Source organism: Hyperolius riggenbachi, chromosome 2, assembly GCF_040937935.1.
Source record: "Hyperolius riggenbachi isolate aHypRig1 chromosome 2, aHypRig1.pri, whole genome shotgun sequence".
Taxonomy (NCBI): domain Eukaryota; kingdom Metazoa; phylum Chordata; class Amphibia; order Anura; family Hyperoliidae; genus Hyperolius; species Hyperolius riggenbachi.
The window spans coordinates 339277690-339305665 of NC_090647.1; the positions used below are offsets into that span (position 1 = coordinate 339277690).

General features: G+C 44.9%; 1 protein-coding gene across 1 annotated transcript in view; it reads left to right on the forward strand.

Annotated features, from left to right (window-relative positions):
• The first annotated feature begins 614 nt into the window (after positions 1-614).
• The window catches only part of ELAPOR1 (endosome-lysosome associated apoptosis and autophagy regulator 1), a 120612-nt gene continuing 93250 nt past the window's right edge, over positions 615-27976 (forward strand). The window contains exon 1 of the mRNA XM_068269442.1: positions 615-817. Coding sequence (XP_068125543.1) covers positions 671-817 — 147 coding nt within the window. The 5' untranslated portion in view covers positions 615-670. The remainder of the gene's footprint in view (positions 818-27976) is intronic.

The window sequence follows — 27976 nt, forward strand, 5'->3', positions numbered from 1 at the left end:
TTTATTTATGAGTTTTCTACAAAGAAAAGTTCAAAGGGTCAGTAGCCTGCTCTGTGAAATAATTTAAAATGCTGAGTGTATTGTGGAAACTGCAATTATTAGAGAACGATGCAATGTTATAACAAAAAAAAAAAAGCTATATACCTTAAAATAAAAATTTGACACTATTTTTGTTCTACTAATGTTCTATTAACTATCCGTACTACACAACCAATTCATGATATCATGAGGGTTTTTTCCGCCTCAGTGTAATTTTAATTAAGACATTAAAACACTGAAATAAGGCAGTATAAAAGCTTTAAAGGGGTCCTTCCAGTTATACAAAAGCTAAAGAGTGTACAAAATAAAACCATACAGGACACCAAGTAAGTAGCACATGGCTGGTATACTGTATCTCCCCTATTAGATAGATTTCAGGTGGGAATCCAGGTTATTTCAAATAGATATTTGTAACTAAAGGGTTCCTGTACAACCTCTACTAATACTGATGCCTGAAGCATAAGTAGCAGTGAATGTGTCATGATCTAAGGCTAACAAGGCAGGGCTGATACAACGAAGTAAGAAGGTGTGTCTGAATCCTAAATCCTTCCCTCTCCTTGATAACAGATGAGAGCTTGAAGCACCTGTTCTGCGCTGTACTTCACCTCTCCTTTCCCTACCTCTCCAGCAGATGGGTGTTGGCAGGTGTAAGCAAGCCATGCATCGGCCAACTCTTCCTATTCCATACCACCTGGCTGGACTAAATCTTCTCATCTTGGTCATATTGTCTCAGAGCTTCAGCCCACTTCAGGGAGAGCAGCTTCATGCATGCAAGGAGGTAAGAAGTTTAAGAGGGTGGTGTGAAAAAGGGAAAAATAGAATACAGTAGTCATGAAAAACTGTTTGTTTTTTCTTTTAGATTAGTTTGTAACTTCAGTGAACTATGACCTGGAGCAGGGAATAAGGAGTTAACAGGGTATGGGTAGATAGGTTTGTTAGTTTTAGATAAATATTATACAAGAGATGCAGCAGTGCTAATGCATGGATACCTGACAGCTGTTACAGGTCACATTGTCTTGAGCCTGTTGCAGGCTGTGCTCTGATGATTAATATGTTCATGAGCCACATAGAAAGGATCGTGTTACAGCTCCTCTTGGGGCTCTCAGTAAGCGCAATGATGTTTGCAAGCAAAAACACATATAATGATTGCATGTTGGTGACAAACAAGCTCCATAGTTTAGTGGCCTCTTGTATTTCGCAACTAATCACAGATTACCCAGATACCTCATTAAAGGACCACTGTCGCGAAAATCTTAAAATGTAAAATATATCTAAACATTCAGTATGTTTATTCCAGAGTAAAATGAGCCATAAATTACTTTTCTCCTATGTTGCTGTCACTTACAGAAGGTAGTAGAAATCTGACAGAACCGTCAGGTTTTGGACTAACTTATCTTCCCATGGGGGATTCTCAGGGTTTTTTTATTTTCAAAAGCAATTAGTGAATGGCAGTCGCTCTGTCCAACTACCAAAGAAGTGTGCAGAGAGCATGGAGGCTAGCCAGCATCTTTTTTATAAATCTTTTTCAAGAAGTGTCTTTATAAATAACAAAGGCCATGCTGAGAATCCCCCATGGAGAGATGGACTAGCTCAAAACCTGTCGGTAATGTCAGATTTCTACTACCAATGGTAAGTGATCGCAACAAAGGAGAAAAGTAATTTACGGCTCATTTTACTCTGGAAGAAACATGCTTCTTATTTGTATGCGTTTACATGTATTTTAAATTTTAAGATTTTCGCCATAGTGGTCCTTTAAATACATGAAGCACAAGTATATCTGAGTCCATATAGCAGATTGTGTTGGATTACAAGGAGTAAAGTCGCCCATACACTGGTGGTCAATCCTTCCTGTCAATATCTTGCCGATTCAATCATTTAATAAAATCTGCTAGATATTGACGACATATCGGCTTAAAATTGATTGTATAAGTTGATTGGATCGTAACTGATGGAAGCTATCAATCGCAGGCGGGTCAGGAGCGGTGGCAGATGGACGGCCCATAGAATCGCACTGCATTGAACAGTGCAACGCTGCTGTTAATCTGTTAAAAATGTATAAGCAGTGTGTGGAGGGATTCGCTCAGATAGATTCCTCTCTATTCTGATTATGATCTGAGAGGGATCTATGTTTTGGCCACATCAACCAGTGTATGGCCGGTGGCTGATCAGAGCATATACAGTGGCCGCAATGTGTTTCAGGACGTTGGTGATCTACTGTAGTGTTAAAATGTGCATTTTTTTTCACATGTTTAAAAATATGTTTTTTCTTGTCGATAGTCAGATGCTTCTTGTCGGTAGTCAGATGCTGTCAGCTGACCCATGCAGAAAAAGTAAAAAATTGTCGGGAAAAAAATCCCCCCCCCCAAAAAAAAATGGTCATTTTGCCTTAACCAAAACCACTAAGTGGTACAAAAATGCAATCCTATATAATAAAACCCCTATGTCCCTGCGTGTGCTGTCTCTGTGTAGCTGGTCCGAGCTGTTTGCTACTGCGCATGTGCGCAGCACGGACCCAGCCTCACAGAGACAGGAGGACGGGGCCAGGGAGCCGAGCAGGCGGCGTGTGAGTGGGCGGCCGGGTGTGCGGCGTGTGAGCGGGCAGCCCGGTGAGCGTGCGGCGGTCGCGCACGGCGGCGGTTGGCGGGTGTGCGCGCGTCCAGAAACACAGACCTAGAGCCTGTTTTTAAATGGGCTTAGGTCTACTAGTGCTATTTAAAGAGTTAGCAAGTTCAGTTATGATTACCATTGTTTGTTGATATTTAAAATGCACAATTACTGCATATTATACTACATAGCTGCATGTCTTTGAGTTTAAAAATAAATGTCTTAAAATAGACCCTACTAAATAATCTTGGTCCAATTTTGAGCCATGCTCTACATTGCCACCATGCTGGTGGTGTATGCTACCTACAATGTATGTTACTAATTCCCATTGTCATGTGTTTCTCCTTCGCTACATGCCGCTAGGTGCTTGTGCTTAAATCCAGTCACGGAGATCAGTGTAGGGTGTGAGATGCATGCAGTGTGGAGAATGTGAAAATTAAAAAGTACATTTAGAGCCTGCAGGGAAATCGTGTTGAGTATTGCAGTGCCTCCCCTCATCAATACTGTAACTAAATAGTGCAGTACCACCCTTATACAACATAACATCACTGGTCACAATAGGGGGGGGGGGGGGGTTACACAATTTGTGTCCATGCCTACAGTATGTTGTATGTGACAAATATAAGTATATGTTTACATTTCAACAACCACTAAGCAATAGTAATATATAAATACGCACGCACGCACGCACGCACACACACACACACACACACACACATAAGGTGAGTTAATTCATTGTATACATTTTGTGAAACACCCCTTTATTCCCTTATTTGAGCACTCAGTATAGCAACCAGACAAGTTTGGAGTGACTCACCTTACGGTACCCAAGCATTGGGTGCTGAACCAAAGGGTGCCGGGCTGGGTCACCCCAACATCAACAGTATACGGATTAAGTTTGGTTTGCACACCTTCAGTCGTGTGCAATTTCTGCTTTTATTGCATGATTAAGCACAAATGACAATTGTTTCGGGCCACAAGGGGTCCCCTTCTTCGGAAAAGTTGTTTGCGGCCCCGAAACAATTGTCATTTGTGATTAATCATGCAATAAACGCAGAAATTGCACATGACTGAAGGTGTGAGAACCAAACTTTATCCGTATATTATTTGAGCTACTCCTGAAATTAACTTTAGATATCCCCTGGTTTTATTTTATGTTTCAAAACCTAAAGCCTCATCTACACGCGTAGATGAGGCTCCGATGTTACTTATCAATCGAGCCGCTGATGCGGCTCGATTGATAAGATCCGACAGGTCGGATCTTGCTACCGCCGATTCCCTGCTCGCTCCCCACGAGGCGACAATGGCAGGGAATCGAGCGGAAGATAAGCGGCGCGGCGTGGGGACGAGCGGGTATAGAATTCGGCGCACGCGCGGGCAAGCGGGGACGCGGCGGGTACGCGGAAGAGGCGATCCGGCGGCTAATCGAGCCGCCGGATCTGAGCCTCATCTACACGTGTAGATGAGGCTTAAAAGGAGATTTTCTGTGCCCCAGGACTAAAATATATAACTTTTTTTTATCTATCCCCTACTCTCAGAAGCTGTTCATCTCCAGGAAAGAGTTTTATGGCTGTAACCTTCTTAGTGAGGATTACATTATAGTTCGACTGCATCCCGACTGTAGAGAAGCTGTCACTTGCCTACCTGAATGGTTAAGGCCTTGTTTCCATCTATGCGCTTCTGTCTGCTTCTATTCGCTTTTCAGCACATGTATCAATCCGTAACATTGATGTGCTGATAAAAAGCGGACAGAACCGCACTAAGTGAAAACGAGCCCTAACTCTTTCAGACAGAAAAAGAAAAAGGGAACAAAGCCTACTTATTTATGTGTTTGTCACTGTACATATCTCATCATGTCACATGACACCTCAGGTAGAGACTCCAGTTAATTTCCCTTTCCTCCATGAAGGCAGAAGTGCCTGTCAGTTGGTCACAAAGTGGAATTCACTACCTCTCAGCTGCTTCTGTCCACCGACTGTATGCTTGCTAGCGCTCAGCAGGGGCGGTGGACAGCCCCCCCCCCCCCCCCCCCCCCAAGAGGTTCCATCTGTGCACGACCCTGATAGATCTGCAGATTTACTGAACTGCCTTAAAATGAGGCAGTGAGTTATCAGGCATCATACTTTCATAAGGCTCCTTTTCTGCTTGCCATAATATACTCCAAAAAGCGGATCACAAAGCACCACAATTTACTTTTGACCTTTATAAAAACTTCAATACCTCAAAATCTACAAAAGATAGAATGATGATTTTTGCAGCACAAATAAGCACAAACTCAGCACAACCCAACATACCAGATTTGTGTTCGTAGGCTGTTGTAGGCGGGATCGGTGATGTTATTGTCTGGGAAAAAATGATTATTATCTAGCCTGTTGTAGGAGGGATGGGTGATGTTATTGTCTCGAGAATATTTTTTTTATTATCTTCAGAACAAAAGCAGCACAAATCTTAATTTTGCAGCACAAATGGGCACAGACAAAGCACTAACCAAACATGATGGAATTTGTATTTGTGCTGGTTGTAGGGGGGGAGGGGGGGGGGGCAGTTTCATGGAGCTAGTGGGTAAGGGGGGAATGAGAGGGAACAAAGGAAAGGGGTAAGGTAGGGGGGACAGGAATGAAGTTAAAAGGAAAAAGAAAGAATGATGGAAAGAAATGTCATGAAGAACTAATATAAATAATAATATAACTAATATATATAAAATATAATATAAAAAGTGAGAAAGATAAAGCACAAAGTCATATAGAATCAAAAGCTTGTGTCTAAATATGTGCAATTTTAGAAGAAATTAAGATGTGACTAGGCATTAAAGAACAACTATTGCAATAATGTTTAATATTTAAAACACACATATCAAATGTAGTTTTCTCCAAAAAGTAATGCACCGTAAATTAACTTTTTTCTATGTTGCTGTAGCAGTAAGTAGTGAAAATCTGAAAGATCTGTCAGGTTTTGTACTAGCTCACGTCCCTATAGGGGATTCTCTGTTATTTCTTTATTTATAAAAGTACTTGCACAGTCCAACTTCCAGAATAAGGTGCAAATGAGTAGGGAAGCTAGCTGGCATATTTGCATAGATCCTTCCCAGAGTGTGCTTTTACAAAAAATAAAGTTATTACTGAGAATCGCCCATGAGGAGATGGACTAGTTTACAATCTGTCAACTTTTTACTACCTACTGTAAGTGACAGCAACATAGGAAAAAGTAATTTATAGTGCATATTATTCTGGGAGAAATGTACATTATATGTGTGTGTATTTTATAATTTGCTATAGTGGTCTTTTAAGGAAATAAGTCTAATTGACAATTGAGTGATGTGGAGTGGGGAATTAAGAAAGTTTATTATTATGTATTATGTTTATTATGTGTAGACTTGTGAATGGCTTATCACCCCCATGAGAACAGACAGATTCAATGTACACATTGAGCAGTATCTCTGTTGCTTTTCTTCCATATTTCTAAAGGAATGCCATCTACTGTTACCATTAGTAGAATTTGTATCTTACATACAGCAGTTCTGTTCACTCCTCTAAGAAACCCTCTCCACTGCTTGTGGAGCAATTTCCATGCACTTTGAGTCATGTTGGAGAAAACTACCTTGTCATTGTATAGAGGAATAGCAATTGCATCTTGCATGATTCATGACGTGTGGGGGAGGGGAGATGCAGCAGAAATCCCATTGCATGTTTGGGGAGGTGGGACTTACTGAACCAGACTTGTAGCAGTAGGTTTTGGGGAGCAGGTAATTTACCCACATGGACATGGCCGCGTGGCACCTGATGTTGGTGTGGCTATAGCTGCAGGCTGTTGCTACGTCATTATGCGCAGCCACGGGGAAGCAGAAATGACATACTGCGCATGCGGGGCGCAGTATGTCCGGAAGACAAGTCAGGAGAGTCATCTGACTTGCTAAGAAGACCAGAAAGGATTACAGGAGAACGGCGGCTGACTGAGCAGAATGAAAGGAGTGGTAAGTATTAGCTCTTACTCCCCTACCCAATGCATTTTAAGTTTTCTTTCACATCTGGTATCCTTTAACAATGAGTGGACTTCCTGTATATTTTTAAATCCTTTTTTTCATCTTCTATCTTCTCTGTTGTTATCTTTCTTCTTCTGTATTATGTCTTACTCGAGTCCACGGCTACCTGGAGGTTGAATAGTAATGAACTCTGCTGGGACTTTTACATGAGCAGGGTGAGACGTTTTTCGGCTTTACCCTGCACCCAAATTTTCCAGTGCCTTTATTACATATACACATTTTTAACCATTTTGGAAACCTAAAGAAGACACTCCAATGATTTCCCAGCCCCTGGTAATGTCCCTGTGATAGTAACATCCTTCTGTGCCCCTGGTAATGCCCATGTGATAGTAACATCCTTCTGTGCCCCTGGTAATGTCCCTGTGATAGTAAAGTCCTTCTGTGCCCCTGGTAATGTCCCTGTGATAGTAAAGTCCTTCTGTGCCCCTGGTAATGTCCCTGTGATAGTAATGTCCTTCTGTACCCCTGGTAATGTCCATGTGATAGTAATGTCCTTCTGTGCCCCTGGTAATGTCCCTGGGATAGTAAAGTCCTTGTGCGCCCCTGGTAATGTCCCTGTGATAGTAATGTTCTTCTGTGCCCCTGGTAATGTCCCTGTGATAGTAATTTCCTTTGGTGCCCCTGGTAATGTTCGTTTGATAGTAATGTCTTTCTGTGTCCCTGTTAATGTCCCTGGGATAGTAATATCCTTCTGTGCCCCTGGTAATCAGTGATGTCGTGAACCTCCAATTTTCGGTTTGCGAACCACGTTTGCGAACTTCCGCGGAAGGTTCGGTTCGCACAAAAGTTCGCGAACCACAATAGACTTCAATGGGGAGGCGAACTTTGAAAAATAGAAATAATTATGCTGGCCACAAAAGTGATGGAAAACATGTTTCAAGGGGTCAAACACCTGGGGGGGGGCATGGCGGAGTGGGATACACGCCAAAAGTCCCGGGGAAAAATCTGGATTTCACGCAAAGCAGCGTTTTAAGGACAGAAATCACATTGAATGCTAAATTGTAGGCCTAAAGTGCTTTAAAACATCATGCATGTGTATACATCAATCAGGGAGTGTAATTAGAGTACTGCTTCACACTGACACACCAAACTCACTGTGTAATGCACCGCAAACAGCTGTTTGCGTAGTGACAGCCATGCTGGACTGGTGCGATTCATGGCCAGAGTGCAGGCCGTGGCGGTTTTCCAGGCCATATGGTCGCCGGGCTGTGGTAGCTCAATGATAGAACAACAGTGACTGTCCAGCTGATCAAATTTGGTCTGACCACAATGAAGCAACGACCTTATTATCTTTGGTGTGCCACCCCCACCCGAGACACTCATATAGCCAGTGGTCATTGCTTCATTGTGATGCGCAATCCCCTTCACCGTGGCAAGGTAATGATCACGAAGGGGGATGGGCACATGTACATGCCTTTTGTTTTTTTGTTGCAGCCGTCCGCAGTGCAGCCAGAAATATTAGGCAGGCATGTACACGCACCAGAAAAATTAGTATAGCGGCCAAAATTCAGGAATCCGCCTAGAGTCCTGGACCCTGTTGGTGGTGGCGGAGAAGGCAAGTGGCCTGCAGGCAGAGATGCTGTGTGTGGGGACTGACTTAGTCTTCGATCATGCAGTAGCCCTCCGGGATCCATGCCTCATTCATTTTGATAAAGGTCAGGTACTGAACACTGTCCTGACTTAGGCGACTTCTCTTCTCAGTGACAATGCCTCCAGCTGCACTGAAGGTCCTTTCTGACAGGACGCTTGCGGCAGGGCAAGAGAAAAGTTGGATGGCAAATTGGGACAGCTCTGGCCACAGGTCAAGCCTGCGCAACCAGTAGTTCAAGGGTTCATCGTCGCTGCTCGCAGTGTCTACATCCACAATCAAGGGCAGGTAGTCAGTTACCTGCCGGTCCAGGCGTTGGTGGAGGGTGGATCCGGAAGGGCTATGGCGAGGCGTTGGACTAAAGAATGTCCGCTTGTCCGACATCACCCTGAGATCGCTGGAGTGTCCTGTCCTTGCCTGTGGACTTGGGAGGAGGAGGATTACTGCCAGTGGTACCTTGATTGCGTTATGCTGTCACATCACCCTTAAACGCATTGTAAAGCATCATTGCCAGCTTGTTCTGTAAGTGCTGCATCCTTTCCGTCTTCTCTTGAGTTGGTAACAGGTCCACCACTTTGTGTCTGTACCGAGGGTCTAGTAGCGTGGCCACCCAGTACAGGTCATTCCCCTTGAGTTTTTTGATACGGGGGTCCCTCAACAGGCTGGACAACATGAAAGAGGCCATCTGCACAAAGCTGGATGCAGATGTACTCTCCATCTCCTCTTGCTCTTCCTGAGTGACGTCACGCAAGTCCTCTTCCTCCCCCCAGCCACGAACAATACCATGGGAACGTGGAGCAGCAGAAGCCCCCTGTGACGGCTGCTGCGGTTGTTCTTCTTCCGCCGCCTCTTCCTCCTCCACATAAACACCTTCCTCATCATCATCATCTAAGTCTGACTCCTCTCCTTCCCCACACGACTCCTCTTCTTCCTCCTCCTCCCCCATCTGTGCTGCCGCAGGTGTTGAGGAAACATCTGGTTCGGATGAAAATTGCTCCCACGACTCCTCCTGCCGTAACTGTTCTCGTTCACGCTCCTCCACAGCTTTATCCACCACTCTACGCACGGCACGCTCCAGGAAGTAAGCGTAGGGGATCAAGTCGCTGATGGTGCCTTCAGCGCGACTCACCAGTTTGGTCACCTCCTCAAAGGCCTGCATGATCCTGCATGCATTTCGCATCAGTGTCCAGTTGTTGGGCCACAACATCCCCATCTTCCCAGATTGTGTCCTTCTCATGTAATTGTACTGGTACTGGGTGACGGCTTTCTCCTGGTCTAGCAGGCGAGAGAACATGAGCAGGGTGGAATTCCAGCGAGTTGTGCTATCGCATATCAAGCGTCTCACCGGCAAGTTGTTTCTCCGCTGATTGTCTGCAAAGCGTGTGATGGCCGTTTAAGACCGCCTGAAATGCCCACACAACTTCCTGGCCTGCTTCAGGACGTCCTCTAAGCCTGGGTACTTTGACACAAATCTTTGCATGACCAGATTCAGCACATGTGCCATGCAGGGTACATGTGTCAGCTTTCCCAAATTCAACGCAGAAATGAGATTGCTGCCGATGTCACACACCACGTTGCCGATCTCCAGCTGGTGCGGGGTCAGCCATTGCTCCACCTGTTTGTTAAGAGCAGCTAGGAGAGCTTTGAGGCAAGACATGTCTAAGATGGCGTGACACCGTCGTACCTGGCATGCAGCATAGGCCCTGGGGTGCGGGGGCTGTGTAGCTGGAGAGGAGATCGTGGCACCAGCCGAGGAGGAGGATGACCACAGCGAAGAGGATGTAGCAGGCGGAGAGGAGGTGTCAGGAGGCCTGCCTGCAAGCTGTGGAGGTGTCACAAGTTGGTCCGCTGCGCAGCCACGTACTCCCTGCTTGCTGCCATCGGTCACCAGGTTGACCCAATGGGCTGTGTACGTAATGTAGCGGCCCTGCCCGTGCTTGGCAGACCAGGCATCCGTGGTCAGGTGGACCCTTGACCCAACGCTCTTCGCAATAGATGACACCACTTGCCTCCCAACTGCACGGTACAGTTTGGGTATGGCCTATTGTGAAAAATAATTTCGGCCTGGTATCTTCCACTGCGGTGTCCCAATGGCCACAAATTTACGGAAAGCCTCTGACTACACTAGCTTGTATGGTAATAGCTGGCGAGCTAATAGTTCCACCACGCCAGCTGTCAGACGCCGGACAAGAGGGTGACTGGCAGAAATTTGCTTCTTACGCTCAAATACTTCCTTCACGGACACCTGGCTACTGCTGTGGGCAGAGGAGAAGGAACCGCTCAAGGGCAGAGTCGGTGTGGAGGAAGGTGGCTGTGAAGGTGCAAGGGAGAAAGCGGCTGAAGAAGATGATGCACCTGAAGGAGGAAGAGGAGAAGGAGGGTGGCTTGTCTTTTGGGTGCTGCTTTTCCTCAGGTGTTTTTGCCATAGCTGTTTGTGCCTTTTCTCCAGGTGCCTTCGTAAGGCACTTGTCCCTACATGAGAGTTGGCCTTTCCACGGCTCAATTTTTGCTGGCAGAGACAACAGATGGCTTTGCTCCGATCTAAGACACACATGTTAAAAAATGTCCAAACCGCTGAGCCCCCCTGGGGTGATGGCGCTACGGTGGCATCAGCAGCTGACGTTGAAAGACATGTTGGCTGGCTGTCCATAGCTGACGATACATGGCGCCGGACACTGCCCCCAGCTGTTTCTGAGGATGAGCTCCCTCTGCTTCTTTCATGGACTCGTCTCCTCCTACTCCTCTCTGACTGCCCCTCTGAACTGTCCCTCTGCTCATCTCCTCTATTGGGAACATACGTCGCATCCGTATAATCGTCATCATAATCCTCCTGCCCAGCTTCGCTTTCCTCAGACACCTCCACAACTGCACCAACATCAGGTGGTTCATCATCCCCCTCCTCACACGTTACGTCCATACTATCGCCACCTAACCCAGACGTATGAGGTGGTGTACCTGCGCCTTCATCTTGTTGTTGCAGTAGTGGCTGTGAATCAGTGATTTCACCACCAAATTACTCCTGCGAAGTGTAAAATGCAGCGGATGTGGTGCTTTTTGTAGCGCTGGTGACTGCGGGAGATGAGGTGTTCTGTGTTAAATACTCAACCACGTCCTCACAATTTTGGGAAGTGATGGCACGTGCCTTCTTCTGAGCACCGTACTTTGGGCCAGGTCCGTGCGAAATCACAGCAACACCACCTCGCACAGACCTGCCGGTGCCAGGTGGCCTTCCTCTGGGTCTGCCTCTAGCTCTTCCTCTACCTGGTTTGTCCATTTTGTCCATCTCGGGGGGGATGCTAGGTATATGCAGTGATATTGGGTTCACTGAACACAAAGGTAGTTAGATGCAGTGAGGTGAGTTCACTCAACCCAAAGGTAGTTATATGCAGTGAGGTGAGTTCACTGAACAGTAAAGGTAGTTATATACAGTGAGGTGGGTTCTATGAACAGTAAAGGTAGTTATATGCAGTGAGGTGGGTTCACTGAACAGTAAAGGTAGTTATATGCAGTGAGCTGGGTTCACTCAACAATAAAGGTAGATATGCAGTGAGGTGGGTTCACTCAACACAAAAGGTAGTTATATGCAGTGAGGTGGGTTCACTGAACAGTAAAGGTAGTTATATGCAGTGAGGTTGGTTCACTGAACAGTAACGGTAGTTATATGCAGTGAGCTGGGTTCACTCAACAGTAAAGGTAGTTATACGCAGTGAGGTGGGTTCACTGAACACAAAAGGTAGTTATATGCAGTGAGGTGGGTTCACTGAACAGTAAAAGTAGTTATATGCAGTGAGGTGGGTTCACTGAACAGTAAAGGTAGTTATATGCAGTGAGGTGGGTTCACTGAACAGTAAAGGTAGTTATATGCAGTGAGGTGGGTTCACTCAACACAAAAGGTAGTTAGATGCAGTGAGGTGGGTTCACTGAACAGTAAAGGTAGTTATATGCAGTGAGGTGGGTTCACTGAACAGTAAAGGTAGTTATATGCAGTGAGCTGGGTTCACTCAACAATAAAGGTAGATATGCAGTGAGGTGGGTTCACTCAACACAAAAGGTAGTTATATGCAGTGAGGTGGGTTCACTGAACAGTAAAGGTAGTTATATGCAGTGAGGTGGGTTCACTGAACAGTAAAGGTAGTTATATGCAGTGAGCTTGGTTCACTCAACACAAAAGGTAGTTAGATGCAGTGAGGTGGGTTCACTCAACACAAAAGGTAGTTATATGCAGTGAGGTGGGTTCACTGAACAGTAAAGGTAGTTATATGCAGTGAGGTGGGTTCACTCAACAGTAAAGGTACTTATATGCAGTAAGGTGGGTTCACTCAATACAAAAGGTAGTTATATGCAGTGAGGTGAGTTAACTGAACAGTAAAGGTAGTTATATGCAGTGAGGTGGGTTCACTCAACACAAAAGGTAGTTAGATGAGGTGAGGTGGGTTGACTGAACAGTAAAGGTAGTTATATGCAGTGAGGTGGGTTCACTGAACAGTAGAGATAGTTATATGCAGTGAGCTGGGTTCACTCAACAGTAAAGGTAGTTAGATGCAGTGAGGTGGGTTCACTGAACAGTAAAGGTAGTTATATGCAGTGAGGTGGGTTCACTGAACAGTAAAGGTAGTTATATGCAGTGAGGTGGGTTCACTCAACACAAAAGGTCGTTAGATGCAGTGAGGTGGGTTCACTCAACACAAAGGTAGGTATATGCAGTGATGAGGTGGGGAACTTCAGCCTAAACAAATATACTGTCATCAAGTTACATTAGTTATGATAATTAGAATAGATAGGTAATATAATCTCTTACCCACCCTGTTTTAAAAGAACAGGCAAATGTTTGTGATTCATGGGGGCTGCCATCTTTGTCATGGGGGCAGCTATCTTTTTGGTTGAAAGGAGGTGACAAAGAGCAGGAGACACAGTTCCAACTATCCTGTGTCCTGATTACCCCTCCCAGCTGCACATGCTAGGCTTCAAATATCAAATACAAAATGTAAAACAAAAAAAAATTGCACCAAAACAGCAGAACGAGAACAACAAAATCAGAAATCCCATCATGCTTTGCACAGCATCAGGGGAAAAAAGCCCGGGCAGTTTTCTTCTGTGCAACTAAAAATGAGGCTTGTATAAGAGAAGTTCGCCTGAAACTGTTCGCCGGTGAACCGTTCGCTACATCTCTACTAGTAATGTCCCTTTGATAGTAATGTCCTTCTGTGTCCCTGGTAATGTCCCTTTGATAGTAATGTCCTTCTGTGCCCCTGTTAATGTCCCTTTGATAGTAATGTCCTTTTGTACCCCTGGTAATGTCCTTTTGATAGTAATGTCCTTTTGTACCCCTGGTATTGTCCCTTTGATAGTAATTTCCTTTTGTGCCCCTGGTAATTATGACCTTTAAAAATACATGGTGCATTAACGAAATTATGCATTTACAATTATACTGCAAATATCTTTGATTTTTTTTTTTTGCAATATAAAAATAACTTATAGATCCAGCAGATTACTGGCGGCCACTTCCTCACCATTGGACATACCGCAGCTTTTTCTCATCTGACCCTCCTTTCCCCCTCTGGCAATAGGCCAGAAGAAGAACATGCTATCAGAGGACAGGACAAACAGGTCTTGGGGCAGCTTGCTGTGGCGACTTCACCAAGTGGTGCTGAATGTAGTTTGCTTATTCTGTGAGCTCCTGTATGTTTCTGTGCCTTTTTCTTTGCTTTAACCACTTGCCGACCGCCCACTCATAACGTGCGTCGGCAAAGTGGTAGCTGCAGGACCACGTCGACGGCTGCAGGCCAATTAATCAGGGAACAGCCGCTCGTGCGAGCGGCTGCTTTCTGTCAATTCACGGCGGGGGGCTCCGTGAATAGCCTGTGGGCTGCCGATCGTGGCTTGCAGGCTAATTGTAAACACAAGCGGAAATAATCCGCTCTGTTTACATTTTTACAACGCTGCTAACAGTAGCAGCGTTGTACTAGATCAGCGATCCCCGGCCAATCAGCGGCCGGGGATCGCTGTCACATGACAGGCAGGAGCCTGTTAGAAGCTGCACAGGACAGATCCGTTCCTGTGCAGCCTTCGATCTCCGGGGCAGGGAGGGAGAAGAGGGAGAGGGGGAATCCTGCCATGGAGGGGGCTTTGAGGTGCCCCCCCCCGCCACCCACACGCATGCAGGAACGATCAGACCCCCAGAAAAAAGGGAGGCGATCTGGTCGCTCTGCCTGTTATTTGATCTGTGCTGGGGGCTGTAGCAGGGGAGGACTGGGACCTTTCAGCCTGGGGGGAAAACACCAACTAAAGGCCCGTTTCCATGGCAGCCCCAGCCCAAATGACATCATACACGCACACCACGTGCTACATGCTGGCAGTCATGTGGGGCGCCCATGTGGAAATACAGCAAGGACACTTTCAGGGCAGTGTGACAGGTAAAGTATAACTGCACAGGCACCGGGGGTCACATAATACATTTGGAGGGATGACAGCAAAGGGTTTCCATTGTGTCCGGCGTTCGTGATTATCGCACGTCGTTACCGCTGCGCACCAAATCAACCACATCGGCCTGAGATTTCCCAGCATCTCAGACTCAACCAATTTCCGACCAAAATCAGTAAAAATGGTCAATTGGGCATGCTTGTTGCTGCACCGATTTTCACCCAATCCGATAGTAATTATCAAAACAGTTGGTTGATCGCTGAGACAACAGATGTATGGCCATATTAATTCCCCAAGATCCCCCCCACACACACACACAGAGACAGAGGTTTTCTTCTATGGACCCTGTAGGCAAGCCTCTGCTCTGCATCTTGCTGTGAACATTTACCAGCTTACCCGTCCTCTAATTGCTCCGTAATTGCACCTTTATTTTTCTCAGCCAGCCTAATGTTTCACATTGCCTTATACAAAAACCTGAATGCAACAGGCACTGTACCAGCCCTAAATCATTAAATGAGAGGCAGCCTGGGGGGAAATCTCCCCCTTTCCCCCCTGGCCAGTCCTCCCCTGGGCTGTAGAGCCCACCCAGCACAGATCTTAGAAATCAGCGCTGGTCCTTAAGGGAGGGGGGGGGGGGGTAAAGGCTGAGTCCTGAAGTGGTTAAAGGCTTTTGTTGAGCCCAAAACAGGCTTTTTCCATCACAAACCACAACTGCACCAGTCATGTTTATTGCTTGCATCATTATGGTCTGCTGGATCAGTATTTGCTTTGTACTTCTTGAGCAGATGTAATGATCTGAATCCTGCTATAAGGTGTCTGTTATTATGATCCACCAGTGTAGGGGCTTTGTATATTTGCACAGGATGTTTAGTGTATGTTTATTGCTTTTTTCTATAATAAAGGGAAGCAGTGTTTTCCATGAAATTATACCGTATTCTCTGTTATTTCTCTCTGCATTAGCATAATGTGGTGATCAACAATGTGATATGAATGTGATTTGGTCCTCATTTCCCACAAATGCGCAAGTCATTAACTGACCACAATCAGATCATAACTCTACACTTGTGTTCAGTTCAGCTCTGTTAACCCAGTTATAATCCCATAGTCATTGTAAAGTTCAACCACAAGTGATGTTTCCTTCAAACAGTAGCAAAGCCTCATAAGTCACTCCAGGACAGAGCATTAATAGCCCTTACAGATGGTTCAAAATACAGTGGTTAGCAGAAGGGTATGTTCCAGCATATATATGCTTAGGGAGATATTCAATACTGATTTTTAACCAACACTGAACCCGGAGAACTTCTGAAGGGTTCTCATGGAACCCTTCTTGGGACCCCCTGTGGTAGAGACTCACAAATGGAGGGTGCAGGCTGCAGACAGAACACAAGCCAAAGGCTGGCAGGGGGTGTATAGTCAGTACACATGCCAAGGTGTAGACAGGCAGCAGGTATGTAGTCAGTAAGCATGCTGATGTGTAGACAGGCAACAGGTGTATAGTCAGTAGGCATGCTGAGGTGTAGACAGGCAACAGGTATGTAGTCAGTAGGCATACTGAGGTGTAGGCAAGCAGCAGGTATGTAGTCAGTAGGCATACTGAGGTGTAGGCAAGCAGCAGGTATGTAGTCAGAAGGCATGCTGAGGTGTAGACAGGCAGCAGGTATGTAGTCTGAGGGGTAGGCAGACACCAGGTTTTTAGTCAGTAGGCATGCTGAGATTTAGGCAGGCAGCAATATTGTAGTCAGTAGGCATGCTAAGGTGTAGGTTAGCAGCAGGTGTATAGAAAGCAGGCATGCAGTGGTGTAGGAAGGCAGCAGATATGTAGTCAGTAGGCTTGCTAATGACAGGTAACTGGTATGTAGTGGGAAAGCATACTGAGATGTAGGCAGGTTACAGGTGTATAGTCAGTAGGCATGCTAAGGTGTAGGCAGGCAGCAAGTATTGTAGTCAATAGATAGGCTGAGATTTAGGCTGGCAGCAGGTATAATGCTTAGCAGGCATACAGAGCTATAGACAAGCAGCAGGTATTGTAGTCAGTAGGCATGCTGAAATTTAGGCAGGCAGCACATATTGTAGTCAGTAAGCATACTGAGGTGTAGGCAAGCAGCAGGTATGTAGTTAGAAGGCATGCTGATGTGTAGACAGGCAGCAGGTATGTAGTCAGTAGGCATGCTGAGGTGTGGGTAGGCAACTGGTATTGTAGTCAGAAGGCATTCTGAGGTGTAGGCAGGCAGCAGGTATTGTAGTCAGAAGGCATGCTGAGGTGTAGGCAGGCAGTAGGTATTTTAGTCAGTAGGCTGGCTGAGGTATAGGCAGGCAGTAGGTATTGTAGTCAGAAGGTATGCTGAGGTATATGCAGGCAGCACGTTTTTAGTCAGAAGTCATGCTGAGGTATAGGCAGGCAGCAGGTGTGTATTCAGAAGTTATGCTGAGGAATAGGCAGGCAGCAGGTGTGTATTCAGAAGTTATGCTGAGGTATAGGCAGGCAGCAGGTGTGTAGTCAGAAGTCATGCTGAGGTATAGGTAGGCAGCAGGTATGGTATTCAGAAGGCATGCTGAGGTGTAAGTCACTCCAGGACAGAACATTAATAGCCCTTACAGATCGTCAAAATACAGTGGTTAGCAGCAGGGTATCTTCCAGCAAATATATGATTAGTAAGATATTCAATACTGACAGGCAGCAGGTATATAGTCAGTAGGCATGCTGAGGTGTAGGCAGGCAGCAGATATTGTAGTCATAAGGCATGCTGAGGTGTAGGCAGGCAGCAGGAATTGTAGTCAAAAGGCATGCAGAGGTGTAGGCAGGCAGCAGGTATTTTTGTCAGCAGGCATGCTGAGGTGTAGGCAGGCAGCAGGTATTGTAGTCAGTAGATAGGCTGAGATTTAGGCTGGCAGCGTGTATTATGGTCAGCAGACATACAGAGGTACAGACAAGCAGCAGGTATTATAGTCAGAAGGCATGCTGATGTGTAGGCAGGCAGCAGGAATTGTAGTCAGATGTCATGCTGAGGTGTAGGCAGGCAGCAGGTATTGTAGTCAGAATAGGGAGAATGAGGAAGGGTCAGTGTACTCGTAACATGGTAACATGTAGTGTGTGCTGTTGCTCAAAAAAGAAGTCAAAATCAAGTTTGGAGCCTGTGGAGTGCCTTCTTCTACATATTGGATTGTAGTCAGAAGGCATGTTGATGTGTAGGCAGGCAGCAGGTATTGTAGTCAGAAGTCATGCTGAGGTGTAAACAGCCAGCAGGTATTGTAGTCAGAAGGCATGCAGAGGTGTATAGTCAGTAGGCATATTAAGGATTCAGCAGGCAACCAGTATTGTAGTCAGAAGGCATGCTGTTTGGCTCCTATCCAAAGAGTGTGTACCGCTCTTTGGAGAGGATCGGGGGAACTGATGCAAGCTGCATCACTACACAGTAACTTTTTGTAAGCGTCCCATGAACAAAGTAAACATCAGGGAAAAGAGATACATCTGAATTGCAGAGGAGGAGGCTAGCAATGCCCTGGAACACCTGCACAAATTTTAAATGTCTTGTCAATGATTAGGAACAATTGTTTTGGCTGAGGAAAACTATACATATCTATACAATGCTTTACTCTTAAAATTTCAGAGCTATGGCAGTTATTTTAGTGTCATGGCGAACTGAGGCTGTGGTAGGAAGCTAGAAATGCAATCCAGATACTTGCCTCACTTACACAGAATATCATTTTACATGAAGCTTTTTAAGGTAATTGCACTTGAAGGTTGTGCAACATGAACTGTGTAAAGCTGGTTACATAGCAGGCCAAAAATGGTGATTATAATGTATTTATATAGCACTGACAATTTCAACAGCACTTGTGCAGTGGGTGCTGAATAATTCACGTTACTACTTGTTTCTCAAAGAACCTTTCAATCTAATGCCCCTACCATACTCACATTCCCATACCCCTACCACAGATTTTGGACAATTTGGAGGGAATCCAACTAATCCACCAGTATGTTTTGGGATGTAGGAGGAAACCAGTATTGTAGTCAGAAGGCATGCTGTTTGGCTCCTATCCAAAGAGTGTGTACCGCTCTTTGGAGAGGATCGGGGGAACTGATGCAAGCTGCATCACTACACAGTAACTTTTTGTAAGCGTCCCATGAACAAAGTAAACATCAGGGAAAAGAGATACATCTGAATTGCAGAGGAGGAGGCTAGCAATGCCCTGGAACACCTGCACAAATTTTAAATGTCTTGTCAATGATTAGGAACAATTGTTTTGGCTGAGGAAAACTATACATATCTATACAATGCTTTACTCTTAAAATTTCAGAGCTATGGCAGTTATTTTAGTGTCATGGCGAACTGAGGCTGTGGTAGGAAGCTAGAAATGCAATCCAGATACTTGCCTCACTTACACAGAATATCATTTTACATGAAGCTTTTTAAGGTAATTGCACTTGAAGGTTGTGCAACATGAACTGTGTAAAGCTGGTTACATAGCAGGCCAAAAATGGTGATTATAATGTATTTATATAGCACTGACAATTTCAACAGCACTTGTGCAGTGGGTGCTGAATAATTCACGTTACTACTTGTTTCTCAAAGAACCTTTCAATCTAATGCCCCTACCATACTCACATTCCCATACCCCTACCACAGATTTTGGACAATTTGGAGGGAATCCAACTAATCCACCAGTATGTTTTGGGATGTAGGAGGAAACCTAAGCTCATATAATTGTTGCTAATCGTATGCATGGCAATCGTCTCATTTGATCCGACAATTGTATAGGACAAAAAATCTAATATTGGGCAAAAAGCCAGATATCAGTCATTCACTGTTGTTTGACATTGTTTTCAAACATGATTGTTGGCCGATGTGGCCAAATCTGTCGTAGATCTGAGGTTTTCAATGACTTTTTGTATACCGTGTTTTACAAGGCTTAAATTGTATGCCCAATCTCCAAATTGTTTCCTTCCTTATCTCAAAATCCTAATGTAATGCAAGATAAACAACCAATCCGTTTCCTGCTCCTGACTGCCTGATTGCAGCCATGATGATGGTGTAATTGATAGAGATGGCCCTAACCTCTGATTTTCGGTGAACTTCCACAAAAGTTTGGTTCGCGCGAACTTTCCCGAACCGCAATAGACTTCAATGGGGAGGCGAACTTTGAAAACTAGAACCACTTATGCTGGCCAGAAAAGTGATGGAAAAGATATTTCAAGGGGTCTAACATCTAAATTTTTGCATGGATGAGTGGGATAGATGCCAAAAGTCCCGGGGAAAAATCTGGATTTGACGCAAAGCAGCGTTTTAAGGGCAGAAATCACATTGAATGCTAATTTGCCGGCCTAAAGTGCTTTAAAATATCTTCCATGTGTATACATCAATCAGGGAGTGTAATTAGAGTACTGCTTCACACTGACACACCAAACTCACTGTGTAACGCACCGCAAACAGCTGTTTGTGTTGTGATGGCCGTGCTGGACTGGTGTGCACCATGGCGAGATTGCTCTTTCTCAGTGATATCAGGTAATATCTGGCTGCCTTATCAACTTTCGATGGTTCTTTCTCTACCATTGTTAAAGCTTACATCTATTTTTGTTAAATTACATTTTCTGCTGGCTGTTCAGTACCTGTAACGAGAATCTGTTATGGAGGGCAAGTCTGCCATTGTGACCACGGGTAATGGCCGGGGAGTCAGGGTTTGATTCCGGTCCGGAGTGGGAGCCTGAGAACCAGCCACCACCACCACACATCCAAGTAAGGACCCATTTGCTGTATAAGTAATGTACCTGCCCTGACCGTGCTTTGCAGACCAGGCATCTGTGGTCAGATGGACCCTTGACCCAGCGCAAGACGAACCAAATCGAAAGCATTTGCCAAGAATGTGTTATGGAGGGCAAGTCTGCCATTCATTCAACTGCGTGAAACTTTCGATGGTACTTTCTCAGTACCATGGTGACCACGGGTAATGGCCGGGGAATCCTGGTTCGATTCCGGTCCGGAGTGGGAGCCTTAGAAATGGCTACCACCGCCACACATCCAAGGTAGGCAGCAGGCATGCTGTGGGCAAAGGAGCAGGAACGGCTACCACCACACATCCAAGGAAGGCAGCAGGCACGCTGTGGGCAAAGGAGCAGGAATGGCTTCCACACATCCAAGGAAGGCAGCAGGCATGGCATGCACGTCCCGAGGTAGTGACCAAAAATAACAATACAGGAGGACTTTCGAGACCCTGCTGTATATGAGATTAATCAACTTTAAATCCTTTAATGAGAAAATGATATGGAGGGCAAGTCTGCCATCCATTCAAGTAAAGGTATGCACTGACTGCCAGGTATAATACAATGTGCAGTCAAAGATGCAGTGAAAGGTATGCAGTGACTGCAAACAGCTGTTTGTGTAGTGACGGCCATGCTGGACTGGTGCGCACCATGATGAGAGTGCAGGTGATGGCGGCTTTCAAGCCCATATGGTCGCCGGGCTGAGGTAGCTGAATGACAGAACAGTGACTGTCCAGCTGGTCAAATTTGGTCTGTCCACAATGAAGCAATGACCTTATTATCGTGGGTGTCCCCCCCCCCCCTGAGACACTCATGTAGCCGGCGGTCATTGCTTCATTGTGATATGCAAGCCCCTTCACCACGGCAAGGTAATGATCACGAAGGGGAATTGGCACATGTACATGCCTTTTGTTTTGTTGTTGCAGCTGCAGTGCAGCCAGAAAAATTAGGCAGGCATGTACATGCACCAGAAAAATTATTATAGCGGCCGCTGCTAGCACCGGCCTTAAAAATTCAGGAATCCACCTGGAGTCCTGAACCATGTTGGTGGTGGCGGAGAAGACGGTCAACCGACCTGCGGGCAGAGATGCTGTGTGGGGACCGACTTAGTCTTGGGGCAGGCAGTTACACGGCGTGCACGCAGAGATGCTGTGTGTGCGGACTGATTTAATCTTCAGGCAGGCCTGAGCGTGCTTTGCAGACCAGGCATCCGTGGTCAGATGGACCCTTGAACCAAAGCTGTGTGCCAGAGATGTCACCACTTGCCTTTCAACATCACAGTACAGAGTAGGTATCGCCTTTTTTGAGAAAAAATTGTGGCCTGGTATCTTCCACTGCGATGTGTGGCTTTGCTTTTGTGTGCTGCTTTACCTTAGGTGGTCATACCATTCCAGTTTGTGCTTTGTAATCATGTGCCTTCGTGAGGTAGTTGTCCCTACGTGGGTCTTGGTCTTTCCACGGTTCAATTTTCGGTACAGATGGCATTGCTCTCATCTGATACAGACACACACAAAAATGTCCACACCGCTGAGCCCTGGGGTGATGGCACTTTGGTGGTGGCGGCCGGCTGAGTGTTCAGTGGGGTGCCAGAATCAGAGCAGGAGGAGGAAGATATGTCACGCTTCCGTGCGGAAGCTGATAAAGATGAGGTGTTCTGTGTTAAATAGTCAACTACGTCCTGACAATATTGGGGGTTGATGGCATGTGCCTTCTACTGAACACTGTACTTTGTTCGAGGGCAGCACAAAATCACAGCGTGACCTCGAACAGACCTGCCAGGTGGCCTGCCTCTGGCTCTGCCTTTTGTTTTGTCCATATTGGGTGGGGGATGAAGTGCACTGACTTGACTAATACAATGTGCAGTCACACAGATGCAGTTAACAGGTATGCACAGAGTGGTATATCACACTGCGTGCACTCACGTAGGTAGGTGGGTGCACTGAACACAACAGGTAGGTATATGCAGTGATGGGTATTACAAATGTGCACCTGTCACACACACGTACCGTGAACAGGTACAGTGACTGGTGGTATTAAATATCACACTGCGTGTGCTCACGTAGGTAGGTGGGTGCACTGAACACAACAGGTAGGTATATGCAGTGATGGATATTACAAATGTGCACCTGTCACACACACACACACAGGTACCACCGTGAACAGGTGCAATGACTGGTGGTATTAACAATGCGTGCGCTCACGTAGGTAGGTAGGTAGGTAGGTAGGTGCACTGAACAGTGAACAGGTGCAGTGATTGGGATGGGATTACAAATCTGCAGCTGCCTGTCACACACACACAGGCAGTCACTGAATGTGCTGGGCCTGGCAGTGGCACAGTAGGAATTATACCAAAGGCCAGCTGCAACTGACTGACAGGGCTGTATATAATGCAAGTGGGCCACAAAAAAAAATAGATCACAAGAACAAGATTAGCTCTCAATTGAGCTGTTGAGGGGTGCTTTTTTAGCAATAAGAATCAGCAAGGAGCAAGCTAACAAGCCTACAAGAGCCTAACTAAGCTTTCCCTATGAGAGTCTGCAGCAGCTCTCCCTTCTCTAATTACTGCAGGCACACGAGTGAGTCCATTGCCTGACGCTGCCTGCCTTTTTATAAGGGGGGGGTGAGTGGCTCCAGGAGGGAGTGTAGCCTGATTGGCTACGATGTGCCTGCTGACTGTGATGTAGAGGGTCAAAGTTGACCCTAATGATGCACTATGGGGGTGAATCGAACTTCCGGAAAAGTTTGCGGTTCGGAGCGAACGCGAACCACGGAAGTTCTCCTGGAACCGTTCGCCGGCTAACCATTTGGGCCATCTCTAGTAATTGAATGTGTGCTGAGGGTGTCTATTTTATCCAAAATATATTCTCGGTAAAAACTGTCCCTATTTCTTATGTTAGAAAATTGTGAGCTATGAGGGAGATTTTACCTCACTTCCTGTTCTTAGTATCTCCATGGTTTTAATGAGATTCCTGGTGGTCTTGGGGAAAGGAAGTAAGGGCAATAAAACCCTCATTGTGTTACTATCTCTTGCCCACTGTACAAAGAAGAGGCTTTTTTATTGTTGTCTGTCATTGTGAGAGATTTACTTAATTCCCGCCAAGACGGGAAAGTAAGTGTTGAGGGGTGGGCGTGGGTGATTGCTAAATTGAATTGTTGGCTGGAACATATTTGTGCCTGGGATGGGAAGCTCTAATTCTGGGACATGTCCCAGGTGAACTGGGGCGTCTGGTCGCTGTACTGAGGAAGCTGTCTTGCATGGCTCTCCTGGGGGTGTTAGCTACTGATTGGGATGAAGAACAATCCTCTTTAAAGCGGTATAAAACCCTGACATAATATTAAATAAAAACATGTTTTCCTACTTTTTATATGCCATATGGTTATCATATTTGCTTTTGTGCATAAGTATTAGTATTCATTTAGAAAATATACGTTCCCAAAGTAACACTTTTTTATTCTGAAAGCTGACTTTGCATTTTATTTAGAACTGCTTTATTCATGTTCTAACAAGCAGAAATGCTTTCTAAATTGTCTGACTTTGTTCAGGGGACCCGGCAGTGTAGGAGAAGTGTTTATTTACATTCCTCACTTGATACAATTAAACACAAGATAACATTATCTACAACTTCGGGTTGCGTCCAGATTTCTTTGCACTGAACTTTCAAATCATGTGTGTAACCCTTTGAATGCTGTTCTAGTAAAAAAAAATGCTGGTTGTATATAATATGCTGTAAATTATCTATTAGAGCAAAGAAGAAATGCTGGGTTTCATTCCGCTTTAAGCAGGAAAATGATTACCACTATAACACTGTAAGGTTCTTACACACGTCTGACTACCGGAGATGCTGAGAGAATCAGTCTAAAAGAGCCTTATCAGCCCGACAACAGACTGTACACACCGGCAAACTGTCGTCACAATAGCCGCCGGGCGGGTCTGAAGACCGGTAGTTTGTTAAAGTCAGATGTGTGTACGTAGCTTTAAACTCACGTATAGTGGTGAATAACACCAGCATAACACCTTCCTGATGCAGTCATGACTTCTGCACCTGTTGTTGCTATACACTGCCAAAGGTGTTTAGTGGTGATGGTAATGGATGTAGGGGAATAGGAATGGTAATTTTTTATTCACACAAGTAAATCTTATAAAATTTGTTTTAAAGGACTTACGAGGCGTAATAAAAAAAAAGTTAAGTACTTGCATCAAATTTGAATGCACGGAGGACGCCATCCGCGTACTTAACTTTTTTTTTTTTTATTTATTTCGCCTTGTAAGTCCTTTAAAGAGCAATGCTTTCTTGCTTTGATCTTTACTCTCATTATAGCTAGCTTCAAACTCTTTATACTACGTCTGTATATACCTTAGTATATACCGGTAATTAACCAATTTTTAGATTAGTCTTCTAATGTCTCTTCTGAATGAGCGAGTTTGGGGCTGTGTGCTTCTGTTTGCTTTGGCACTGACTAACACAGTAAAACAATTAAAGCATAAAGCAAACAGTAAACAGGAGGGAAACCGGATCCAGGATACAAAACAGCCGAAGGCTGAACTAGCAACTAGCAATTGTTAGCTGAACTAGCACTTTTTTTTGTTATTTGCCAGTGGACATTTCATGGGAAAAAAAGAAAGTGTTTCTTAGAAACACTTATGCATGACGAAAGTGCATTGTACCTAAGTGACTAATTTATGAAATCTGAGTGAGGTGACTGGTTCACACAGGCAACTGCTAGTGGCTGTCCTCTTCGTTGAACCCAGTGATCCACCATGTCCTGCACTGAGATGCATTTGCCATCAATTGCCGTTGATTGCGTATGCATGCGCCGTGGTCGATCAGATTTTTAAAGACACTGCATGTAGCTTACTTCTAGCATCGGCTGCGTTCACGGTTCCATATCCTAGGGACCCAAAAAGCAATGACGAATCCACGGGAAACAATTCTAAACGCTTTTCTGCTCTGAATCGTTTGACATTGGTGAAATTAGCAGCAGTGAGAACCGGGCCTAAAGTAAAAAATGCTTGTTTTAAATTTGTGAAGGGGAAGTATTAATCCATTATCTCTGCAGACAACTTAATTTAAATCCCTGTGTCAAACTTGAATGGTTACGCCACTTTAGTACAAAAATCTGTAAAACATTTTCATCACTGTACAAAACATTTTGTAACTAAATTACTTTCAGTATTAACTTTCAACTTCAGTCATCAGCTGCTTAAAAAGGACACCCGAGGCTAATGGCAGTTGGTGATGTCTAGTTTTTTCTTGTCTGCCAGTAGTAAAGATGATGCTGTGCAGTGTGCAGGCTCATTGATGATCAAACAACATGAACACATTATTGATCTCTATTTAACTTCTTTTTTAACTTTGGGCAACATGGTGGCGTAGTGGATAGCACTCTAACCTTGCACCGCTGTGTCCCCGGTTCAAATCTCAGCCAGGTAAACATCTGCAAGGGGTTTGCACGTTCGCCCTGTGTACGTTTCACTCCGGTTATCTACTACATCCCAAAAACATACAGATACGTTAATTGACTTTCCCCTAAAAATTGGCCCTAGACTAGGACTATGAACAAATGACTATGGTATAGAACAAATTATGAGCTCCTCTAAGGGACAGTTAGTGACAAGACTATATACTCTGTAAAGCGCTGTGGAAGATGTCTGCACTATATAAATACTAAAAATAGTAATAAGAAAAAAATTCTCACTTTGCAATGTATTGATTTTTTTTCTTTAAACTTCCGTTTATGTCATTGGCCTCAATTCACTAAGCTTATCTCCTGCGTTTCTATAGTTATCACCATGGTGATGAGGCATGTAGTATTCATGAAACATTTTACCTCAGGCAAACTGTGGGGAGGTAAGTTTTCTCTTGCCTTATTATCTCCAGCATGATCTGAGTGAATTGAGGCCAATGTCAGGTTTTGTTGGTCCAGACCAACTGCTTTGTATAAAATGCTTGAGGTGCCCAATATAAAACTCACACTTGGGCCCACAGCGCTTTAGCTACGCCACTGAATTTGAAGAACTGTTCTAACTCATGCTCATTATTTGTATCTTACTTAAAAAATGAACAGCTCATTTTAGATCTTGTCATAACACAGTTGTTAGTTTAAAGTTGGATCTTTGACAAGAGCAGTCCAAACAGTGTGCACTATTTGCCCAGTTTTCTCTTCTGTGCTCATATCTACCTCATACATCATAAGATCCTTGCAAAATATAAAATATTAGTAGTGCACCATAGCAATATTTTCATGCGTTTCCAGCATAGATATAACTGGACATTGTAGCACGCAGCCACATACAGCATAGAGTACATAAAAATAATTATTGTCAACATACCTGTTCTAGACATCCTCATGTCCATGAATGTGCATGTTCCACCTGTTTTCTTTATATAATTTCCAAATCGGGCATGTGCATACTTGCACATTGTCATATTATGCTCTATATTATATTATACTGTAGTAAAGTGTCCAGAAATTAAGAGTTCCATAAAGACATCCATAAAGAAATTCCAGCAGCAAGCAGATGGCCTGATCACAGGCTTAACAGCAAAAAAATACAGATTTCCATACTTTCCAGGGCTGGCTTCTGGCCAGGGCCGGATTTTCCATAAGGCACTGTAAGCAGAGCAGGGACAAGGTCCTCCAGCACCCAAGGCTGAGACACCAAAGTGCGCCCCTCCATCCCTCCCACCTCAGCTGTCACACACGGATTGCTATTAGACTAAAACGGCCACAGGGCCCACAACCTCCCCAACACCTAATATCTAGTTATCTGCCTTGCAGTCACTGCTATGTATTCCCTTTTCTTATTTCTTTCTGCTTCAAACACAATTAAAAAGGGGGAAATGTGGTTATTATGAACAAAGATGGGTATGTCAAAATGTGTATGGATATATTGAATGACACCTCCCAGTGTAAAAGATTAAAATCCAATCCCACTCAGCAGCATAAAAAAAGACCTAGAAACTTTGTTGCGATCAGGTTTAATGAATGGTGCTCTAGAAAAAACAGACTTTGACATTCTGCTTAAGTCAAGCAAACACCCTGTTTTATCAGTGTTCTATGCGCTACCAAAGATCCACAAAAGACTTAAAGATTCTCCCGGAAGACCGATTGTGTCTGGGAGTGAAAATCTGACAGATACTTTAAGCCAGTATGTGGACACATTTTTAAGGCCATTTGTAGAGTCACTTCCCTCTTATATCAGGGATACAAAGGATGTGCTATGCAGGTTACAGGATATTGTACTATCTCAAGACGTCCTCCTTGCTAGCCTCGATGTCGAATCGTTGTACAGTAATATCAGACACGATTTGGGCATCCAGGCGGTGAAATACTTCTTAGCAGCAAGGGGTACACACTTGTCAGAGAATACCAACTTTATCTTGGATGCCCTTGACTTCATATTACGCCACAATGTGTTTATGTTTGGGGGCCAGTGCTACCACCAACTCAGGGGAAGTGCGATGGGCACGGCGTGTGCGCCATCTTACGCCTATCTCTTCCTGGGTTGGTGGGAGGATACACTGGT